The following is a 10,619-nucleotide window of genomic DNA, read 5'->3' on the forward strand; positions in this document are numbered from 1 at the left end:
GGATGGAGGGATGGAGGGATGGAGGGATGGATGAATGGAGGGATGGATGGAGTGACGGACGGACGGACGGACGGATGGATGGATGGATGGATGAATGAATGGATTACAGCATCTCTCCTAACAACGTCTTGGCAGAATACTAGCGTCGTGTTTAACGATCGCGGCATTTGTGCTGATCCTGATCTAAGGTAGTACATTGGTTTGTAGTTGGTAGTTAATAACCTGTTCCTTAATGAGAAATAAACAGAAATTCACATGTGCTACGATCACAAATGTCTCAAATAAACCTTGTAGATACATTTGTATTTTTAGGTATAATTTTAGATGCTAAATTACAATCGGGTCCACAAATAGTTATTTGTGGACCCGATATAAATAGTTATTTAAACTTAGTTAAGTTATCGAAATTGCTTAGCAATTTGAGAGCCATGGTTTAGCGCCCAGTGACACGAGAAGAAAGTTTTATTTTTGTGACACCCCGGGTCACCTTATATGGTATTGTTCGGTAGAGAATCCTTATGTGCGTCAGATATGGAATTGAGAATTAATTGTGTCAATATTGAGGAGAAAATGCATGATAAGTTTTTTAAAACAAGCAGCTTTGATCGATGTGGTTAAGGAACGAATAGTGAGGGAGCAGATAAAACTAAAGCGCAATTATGATAAGAAAGCAAAAGTAATTGTGTATCGACCGGGAGACTTGGTAATGATATATTGTCCTAGGAGGATTTCCGACAGAAGTGTAAAGATAGCGAGATTGTTTAAAGGGCCGTATAGTGTAGTAGATCGGTTGAGTAGGGTTAACTATATTGTCAGGAGAATAGGTGTAAATAGGAGTAGATCTGGTAGGCAGGATATGGTGCTTGTAAATAGGATGAAGAGATTCTTCTGTTGATAGTTTAACAAATGTCCTATTTCTAAAGGCTGATAAGATATTCGTGTTTATTTGTTAAATGTTTGTTAATCTTTTGTGTTTGTTTTTCATATGGAGCCATGATGACAGTGTATCTTGCCGATTATTTTGATGGAAGTTTTTTTTTCCGGCGAATGCAGACGTAGAAGGACGGGAGGAGAAGATGGGCTACCAACTTGGATGGATATGACTTATTTTATTTTTATTTTTGATTTTATGGATATATTATCCTGTGTATATGCATAGTTGTTGATCATTCCTCCAGATGAACAAGGACTGTCTGCATTCAAGGGAAAATATATCTGTTTAATTATTACGAATCCTCAATATGATATATCATATCATATTTATGATGTTGTTGTTAGGAAATGTTGTTGTTAGGATAATTTGGGTGTTTTTTATTTGTTTTAAGAAATTGAGAAAATCTGATGGAACGTGGATAGCTGCAGGACGAGGACGGAGACAGCTGGAAGATCAGTATTGATATTCCCCAAAGGTCGCCCCATGGGCGCTCAAGCCTGTGTAGTCGTCGTAGCAGCGTGCACGTTGAAGATTGTTTATTGATGTCTAACGAATATTAGTAGCATTCAGCCAAGCTAGGATTTTAGCTAAAATAAAGAGTTGGGGCTTAGATGGGGTACCTAAATAGCTACGATTTTAGCTGAAACAAAGAGTTAGGGTTTAGATGGGGCTAGAAAAGCTAATGAGTAATTATATTTTAATTGTTTGATTAGGATGTGGTCATAGTCCGTCCTTTTAGATAGGCTTTTGGCAGATTAAAGCCACAGCCTTCTCGTTAGTTTTGTTTGTTAGTAGGTGATAGCTTCCGAGCAGTGTGTGGCTAGCGTGTAGTAAAGGCTGATCACATATGTAAGTTGTCTATCATAGGTAGGGCACTAGCTAGGGATGTTCACCCCTTCAGTTGTGAGGAAGAGGGATCTAGTGTAAGTTCTACTCTAAGAGTAGAAATACTGGGTGAATTAATATAGGTTTGTATTTAGAATGGTATCAAAAAAATAAGATGTAAAAAAAAACATCTCGGTTGTTCTGGACGAGGCTTTGATCAGTAAAGATGAAATAAATATTTATTCATGGAAATATCCCAGTTTTATGTTTAAAAGTACCTCCACGCAAGCCCAAGTCTACGTTTCCTGTTATAGTACAATGCGGCTAGAAGCGAGTTGCTTGTGTTCAAAGAGGGTAGCAAAAGCTTTAATTGCGTTGGGTGAGGATAACACTGATATTAAGAGAGAGCGTAGGGCATTAGCCGTGCGAAGGGACATGTTGGCCCATAGGCTTGCAAGGTGTACTGACAACATGAAGGTATCTATTTTTAAAGCTTACTGCCAGACCTTTTATACTTGCAGCCTATGTGCAACTACACTCAGAAAGCTCTCAACTCTCTAAGAGTTGTATACAATAATATATCCTGGATGTTGTTGCGGCTGCCGCGATTCTGTAGCGCGTCAGGAATATTCGCCGATGCTCATGTCGACGGATTTGCAGCCTTCATGAGAAAGAGAGCTTGATGAGAATGCATGGCAGTGGTAACCGCTTCGTGATTATTATCGCTGGCAGGGTCCAGGGTTAATTTTTTGAACACTGGACCAAGCTTCATGTGTACCCTAAACCCAGCACATATTTACAAGTTTGTTATTACTAACAGTACTGTGTAAGTTTTTCTTTGCTATTCTAACCAATATGGATGAAGAATCCGAAATAAAGTATGAATTTGAATTTACAATCTTAGCTCCAAAGTATCTTTGGGAGAGCAATTTAAAGAAATTAACATTCTTACATTAGTGTCACACTAAATTTATGAAAATTTAATTAATGATTAGGTAATACTCATAACAGTAGAAATAGTCTGTACTTACCAGGACGTTCGCTATATCGTAATACGTGTTAGCCATGAAGTATTCGTTTTAAATAATGAACAGACGCTAAATGGTCAGAATAGACTGTCTCAAACACTTTGTCTCTAAATGTATGAAAAACGAAGTCGCAACCTTTAACGAATTCATTTTTCATTTCTTCCTTTGTTGGTATAAATATATCATCGTTATAGACATTGACATCAGAATGGTCATTGTTGGCATCGAGGCTGGTTTTTATACTGTCTGAGTTAGGAAACAAATCTATAGTAGAACATTTGTCATTTTTCAGTTTATCGAATTCTATGTTTAATTTATACATGAGCTTAGTGTGTGAGATAGCATTTACATTCTTCTCATTATCCGGATAAGCCTTTGCATTTTTTTCTGTTTCCGTCTTGCAGTATCTTGTTTTGCTACTTTTCGCACAGCAATAATCTAGTGATGAGTGAACACGTTCTTCTATCAAATCATTCGTATTAAGACGCCAAGTTTCAGGACAAGTTTTAGGTTTGCTGTGACTCGAGTATAATTCACTGGTTGTATCTAGAAGACGAATTTTATTTAGTACAATGTTGTAATCCAAGATTGGGAGAAAAGCTACATATCTCGTATAATTAAGAGTTAGTATAAGACTAAGACTTAGTAGCTGTAGAGCTCCTTGTGAAAGAGTTCGTCCAGGAAAGTACTGTAAAACACTTTACCTATTTCTGCCGCCTAGCAGTAATCTCAGCACTACTGCGTTCCGGTTTTGAAGGGTAAGGATGCTGGTGAAATCACAAGCACATGGGACTTATCAACTTATGTCTCAGGGTGACGGGCGCAGTGACAGTGCCCTTCATATCTTTGCGATTTAAAGTAGGAGTATTTCATATCCGCGGTAAGACTTATTTTAATAAATTTTCAATTATCTGTTTATCGACGATATTCAAATGTTAATCGTCCAGTAGCTGGAATAACATAAAGGAGGAAATTAATGAAAGAAACATTAAGTACAAATTAAAGGAACACTTCTTAAATAAGAAAAAAAAAAATTCAATGACACTACAGAAAGTCCAAACTTAAAATAAAACACGCTTTATCACACATCTTTCGATTCCACAAACTTACCTGACAACTAACGCACACTAAGACATTATACAAGTCACATTGCAACGACACTATCATTACGCAGGTCGCACGCATAGGATTAGTATATCATGATCGCACGTGACATCATACCATTCACTCACACAAACACAACATACATTCATCATTTTTCTTTTTGTTATTGTTAAAACCGCTTAGCGATTAATCGTCGGTATTTAGAAAAACTTACTTTAGTTTATAAAATACTGTTAAGTTTAAGATTATGAATTAATAATGTAACAAGTTATCATAAATAAATAAATAAAATAAACAAAACTTGCCAGAGATTGCGACATTTCAATTCATGACACTTTTTCACCACCCATCATTGACTTACAATTATATGGACGTCGGGTCCGCGCTAAAAAGTGTCCGAACTTACAGGGCGTTAAAATCGTATACAGAGCATCATTCACGCTCTAGTCTTCGTTAGTTCGACTGACAGCAAAGCAAGCAAAATTAGACAGTACTGCGATGACATTACAATTTAAATTCAACGTTTTAGCTTTTTCATATTCCTTGACATGTCACTACGATTAAATAGGTTGACTTGAGACATTTTTTTCGTGGTTTTTGTATTAGACCCGTCGTCCATTTATTTGTAAGTCAATGCCACCCATACCTTTATTGTCGGTCCACTGTGATAGTAGTACATCCATTTCATTCTTATACAATTTATTGTTGTTTTCTTTTCCATGACAGCTATTGGAATCTTGTTCTATGTCATCAAAAACAAATTTCGGATACGAAATAGTTTCAATTAAACTTTTTGTTAAATGCAATTGCTCGATATCATTAATAGTATTACAATATTGAGATTTCATTAAACTTGTCGAAAACAAATATTTTAGGTCTCTAACAAATTTGGGAGAACTTGAACCCAAACTTGTACTTTTTCTTGTTTTATTATTTCTGCTGGCATGTTTTTCCTTTTGAGTTTCCTTTTTATTGTTGGTCTTTTTATATATTTTCTTAGGTAATTCGTGTCTAACGGGCTCCTCGTTTTTCTTCTTCTTCACTGTTCTCCTCACTTGCTTGCGAACAATATTCTGCAATTATAAAATCATAACGAAGTGTGCTTAAACTATTAATGTCATCATTATTATTTGAAAAAATTGTATTTATTAATTCATAGTTAGAGCAATGCCACATGATACGTTCTGACGCCTGAGCGTTGAGGCTGTGTTGTACTACATATAAATTAGTACGACATGTCATATGTGACGTTGAACGGCAATGGACAAGGTGCCAGGAGACGAAGCGGGGAGGGGTACTGCGGTGCGTAAGTAAGCGGCATTACGTTGCAACACCGCATTGCTCGTGTGCATCGCAACAAACCCGCGACTGCATCGATACAAACGCGCTATTGTATCGATGTAGTTGCGCGCTTGCATTGCTGTTTACAATCGTGCGTGTGTGTAGGTACACAATTAGCGACTGCATCGCGATTGCATTGTTACTAAAAGTCGCCGTTTGTACCGCTCTAACGCAGCTCTTGTCCACAGCATTCGTAATGTATTATGTCTTTCAATGTAATTTCAAAAATTAAAAATACACGCAAACTGCGCATATTTTATTTACGACATACTATACTTTTTATAGTATTTATTATAGTATATACTACCTTATTATGGTTAGAAATTGGCGTTGTATTACACTTTGTTCTCTTCTTAGATGCACGTGTCTTTAGATTTTTTATAAATTTCGGATTTGAAATCATTCCGTTAGATGTTTCTGTTGACACCAAAAAATAGTGTTATTGAACGGGTTCTAGAGTCAAGTCAAGAGTAAATAATGATATGTATGAGTGATGGGCAGTGAGTTAAAACCCAATGCTTTAATCGGGTTTTTACACAAAGCGCTGGGTTTTAACTTTTCTGCTCAAAATCGTGAGCGGAAATCGGATTATCATAAATTTCTTTATAAAAAATTTTAGACAAAAAGGGGCATCTCCACACTATACTCACCTCTCAATCCTGTGAATTCTTACTATTAAAGATGCATATTAACGATTCTATTTTTATGAAGGTCGATTCAAGTACATACGATCTAACGATGTTTCTTATATCTGAATATCAATATCATTGAAATAAATCGATACAAAGCGTTGAAAGCGAAACGTTTCAATAAAAAGGCAAATAGAATCGTCCAGACAAGAAAGCGTTAAACATTTTGTAATAATATCATTAAACTTGAACTCTCGATTTACAACGAATTAAAAACAAAAAAGAGATTTTCGTTTAGGCTGGACAGCATTTGGGAAGCAATCTTCAAGTGGTCAATCAAACAAACCCTAAAAACTAAAGCATTACGTAGCCGAGACATGGACATTAACAACAGGTCTCATCCACAAATACAAGGTCGCTCAGCGTGCGATGGTGCGAATTCCTAACGAGGTCATACATTAGAGAATTAAAGTGATCGACATAGCTCGCAAAATCAGTAAGCTAAAGTGGCAGTATGCAGGAGGGTCGATCGCTGATGGAGCAGACTTGTTCTGGAATGGAAAACGTAGCGTGAGACGCCCTGCGGCAAGATGGGCTGACGACCTGAGAAAGGTAGCCGGCAGCGGCTGGATGCGGGCGACATAAGACCGGAAGAGTTGGCGTGCTCAAGGGGAGGCTTATGTTCAGCAGTGGATGCGTGTAAGCCAATGATGATGTAACCCGGGTTAAACCCCGGGCGCATTCTCTTTGTATGTGTAGTCACAGAATACTTAATAGTTACTATGTAAGTGTAATGTTCGTAAGTATCTTATAAACGTTTTGAAGCAAGTAAGAGATACTGTATCCAGCCGTGTCTGTTAGGCCGTATTTACCACAAAAAATATTAGTCAGTCAGTAGTAAGTACATTGAAAGTTACTCAAAGAGTAACCTGTTGGATTTTACTCAGTAAAGAATCTTGAATTGAAAATTTTTAATTCCGCTAACCAAAAAGGGGCTAACTGACAAAATATTTTTTTGAGATGTCATACAAAACCATAGCCCAGTTTTAGAATATTGGAATTGTTTAATAATATTTTAGCTATGCATCGTTAGGGTAAGTTCCGATAATTCCAACACGTCAACTAATTTTAACTGTTTTTAAAAGATAATTTTCTTCATCTTTTTCTGTTTGAAACGGATATTTGACCATTTCTCACTTAGCTACGTTTTAGTTAGTGACTAACTAGTAAGTAACTGAAAGAGTAACCAATTGGATTTTAGACTGTAAGTAGTCTGTTGGAACGTGTATTCAAAACATCGTATACAGACCTTCGTAACGGAGCCCAGGTCGCATACTCTTACTGCTAGTCTTTACCATTTTCTTTCTTTGCGTGTCTTTGGTACTTTTGCGACGGTAACTTCTTTTCAGTGAATTCGCTTTGAAAAACGAAAAAAATAATTAAGATAGGTGCATCTGCAACTACATTACGTAGGTAGGTATGCAATAGAAATTGAAAAGGTAAATAGCGTACCTTTTGACTTTGTAGGACAAGGCATTTTGTACTAGAACTACGTAGCCAAGGTTCGTTAATGGTTATGGTATATTTTGATAATATACCGGTTTTGCGTATTTAAATAATAACATTAAAATTTACTCAAATAATCTCTTTGAATGCGGAAACATTTAACTATAAAAGGTTTTCCTAAAGTTACTATTATGTTACATTTTTGGATTGATGCTTGTTTTGAAATTTTGAACTTTACATTATTTCCATAATGGCGGCCACTATTGGATTACTGTCAGTTTCGATGTACATGTCAGTTTGAAGAATACCTTCCATAGTCTAAGAAGAATACTGATGCAAATGTTTACTTTTTCTACTGACAGGTCATATAATAGATTTTATAAAATCTTTGTGATATCGTCGGGGACCGTAGAGGACAGAAAAGATCGGGGACAGTGGAATTATGCGTAATTAGCATTGGATAATTCCGCGTATCAGATAAATGTAGCCAATTTGAGTTTTGCATGCCAGTGCACGTAGTTATAGTATGATTGGAATCTGCCTTCTTAACGCCAATTATTAATTGTGATTGACCAACAGATAGACAGAAATCGGTTAATAACAATTCCGATTAAAACCCAATCTGCCCGCCTTTTTATCCAAAGTGCCCGGTATTAACCCATTTATCAACCTAGTAGCGGCCCCATATCTTTCAACATTATTTTTGATTATGGTGACCCTCCCTACCGACCTTTATGGTATACGAGAAGGGCACTATAACTTGTGCGCGCACAGGAACTTTATAAATTCAGGTTCACACCCCAGATCAGCTAGTGTACTGGGTTGTCACAGACCTTCGTCACTTGACTTCATCCGGTTCTCGAGAGGCTAGTGCCTCGGGTCAGACGCCCCGGGTGCACGTACAGCATCATCCCTATTTTCCAGATATTTCAGCCGTAGGCACGCTTACTTTTTTCTTTTTTTTCTTTTCTTATTTATTGAGGGACAAACAGTTACACACATATAAAAAAATACATATTTTAAAATTAACTTATAAATAAACCCATAGTCCCCTAAATACACATTAAATAAAACAAAAAGCAGGTAAACAGACAATCTGATACACAGTAAACAACACGGAAGAAATAAAAGTATGTATGTAGTCTATGATAAACAATTTCAAGTTATGAATAGATAATGCCACAGACATATAGACATAACACATACAACACAAAGAACTCGTGCACAGGAACAACGGAACAGAACAAACATAATCAGCAATATGCGTATTTCGTCTTGCGAACACTGCAAGAGTGCACACAGAGGTACGAGTAACTCGCTGCGCTCAGGATCGGTCGTGTCATTACGTAACGGAACACATGTCGTAATTGAATTGAAAAACAATTATTAACAATGCATTGAGTGAGAAAAAAAAAGTTAAATAAAAAGAAGTATAGTCTTTACAAAAAAATACTTCTGGTTGCGCATTGCACAACTAGCAGTTGCCAGCGCTAAGCCGACTCTAAAGTCCACCTAGTAACGGTGGAGCTCCTTGTGAAAGAGTTTATCCTCGGAAATATTTCCGCCTTACCTGTTTTTGTTTGTATATGCGCCACTTTCCGCCGTCATGGTGGTCGGAGTGCTTAGTCAGCGGATATAGTTAGTTTATACTATATTTATTCTATTTGCACCTATGTATATCGAGTGTAGTTCCGTCAGACACCTGGAGTGTTTGCCAAATTCCACCTAACGAGTTTCTACATCTGTTCTATATTACTAGGTTATAGAGGTGGTTTACAAGGTTTTACAAATTACAATTAAACGTATAAGGCAAGTTCTACGTAAATACAAATATTTAGTTTCTAACAGTGTTTACATACAGGTTTTAGCTGTTCCTTAATCTATTTTCTACAATTTATTACCTAACTCTTATATACTTTTATATTGCTTAAATATATACACATATATTTTTGCAGCATAATTAAAATTTCTGTTTTGTTTCTTATTATTACTTTTGTTGCTACATAATTACACACAATGGTCAAGGAAACAGTTCCTGCATTTCCCCATCATAATTTTTCCAATGTTTTCGGCCGTAATCTTGGATTGTATCTCTTGTTCAATATTATCGATCTATTGCGTGAATGAGGCAAACGATCAGAATGTGGGGGTTATCTCGTTGACATCGGGTGCGCAGAGACACGGTGGGCTCTCTTTGCACTTGAACCGGTTCAAGTACGCCGAGAACCCACTCGTATTTACGGACCACTCTATACGCGGTCACAAGAAAACTAATTTCACGGTTATCTCTAAAAATTGTGGTCTCCAGCCTAGTATATCAGTACAAATAGTAACAAATATTTTGGCATATGGCTAACTGATATGGCTTATTCAGTGTTACATCTGGCCAATACTTCTATACGGATGTGCGGCCTTGACAATAAAAGAGCATCTCAGGAAACGTATTGAAACATTTGAAATGTGGGCCTACAGAAGAATGTTGCACTTATTATGGACTCAGACGAATGACAAACCAATGACGAAGTTCTGCAACTAGTTCGACAGAAGCGTAAACTTTTGCAGACCATCAAACAGAGAAAATTTGCATACCTGGGTCATGTAATTAGACATGACAGGTACGAGCTTCTGCAACTGATAATGATGGGAAAAGTCCCTGGTAAAAGGAAAGTTGGTCGTAGGAAAAAATCGTGGCTGAGAACATACGAGAGTGGACTGGGACTGGGACTAGTGAGTGCCGCCCAACTATTCAGCCTGGCCAGGAATAGATAAATATGCTAAGCTGACTGCCAACCTTCACTGGTTGGAGAGGCACCTTAAGAAAAAGAAGATATCCTGTCCTATGCAACCAGCGTAGCCTCACGGAGTCTAATAGCTAGGCATCTGTTTTGACTTTTGGGGAACGTCCTTGACCTGCTGGCTTGCGTCAGCCAATTCGTTTTCCTCCAACCTCGCGTGGGCTTTAACCCAGAATAAAGCAACAACTTCGTTCTGTTCACGTGCAGTTTTGAAATTGCTTTTGTGCCTATAGTCAAGGGGTGGAGGGAAGTTAGGCTCACGACAGTTTGCAGGGCTGCCATAGAATGCGCTGTTCTTAATTACTACGGCCACGGCAATTGCATTCACTGCTCCACTCGTGTGCACAGAGGGCACGTGAGCACACCGTCAACGTAGTGGTAGCTGATCGCCGCAGGTGACAACTTCTAAACGAATGTCAAATTATAACTACAGTTGCTATATGAAAATTAGCGTTTA

General features: G+C 37.5%; 2 protein-coding genes across 2 annotated transcripts in view; both read right to left on the bottom strand.

Moving 5' to 3' along the window:
* Positions 1 to 7,255, bottom strand: part of LOC113239849 — a 12,708-nt gene extending 5,453 nt beyond the window's left edge. The window contains exons 1-4 of the mRNA XM_026476995.1: positions 7,171 to 7,255; positions 5,540 to 5,649; positions 4,538 to 4,964; positions 2,791 to 3,333 (exon numbers count right to left, since the gene is read on the bottom strand). Coding sequence (XP_026332780.1) covers positions 2,819 to 3,333; positions 4,538 to 4,964; positions 5,540 to 5,649; positions 7,171 to 7,219 — 1,101 coding nt within the window. The 5' untranslated portion in view covers positions 7,220 to 7,255 and the 3' untranslated portion in view covers positions 2,791 to 2,818. The remainder of the gene's footprint in view (positions 1 to 2,790; positions 3,334 to 4,537; positions 4,965 to 5,539; positions 5,650 to 7,170) is intronic.
* Positions 7,256 to 10,232: 2,977 nt separating this feature from the next.
* Positions 10,233 to 10,619, bottom strand: part of LOC113239737 (venom serine protease 34-like) — a 22,680-nt gene continuing 22,293 nt past the window's right edge. Inside the window, exon 9 of the mRNA XM_026476834.1 lies at positions 10,233 to 10,437. Within this exon, the coding sequence (XP_026332619.1) occupies positions 10,233 to 10,437 (205 nt within the window). The remainder of the gene's footprint in view (positions 10,438 to 10,619) is intronic.

The sequence above is a fragment of the Hyposmocoma kahamanoa genome, unplaced genomic scaffold (assembly GCF_003589595.1).
Source record: "Hyposmocoma kahamanoa isolate Upper Pololo Valley unplaced genomic scaffold, ASM358959v1 116, whole genome shotgun sequence".
NCBI classification, from domain to species: domain Eukaryota; kingdom Metazoa; phylum Arthropoda; class Insecta; order Lepidoptera; family Cosmopterigidae; genus Hyposmocoma; species Hyposmocoma kahamanoa.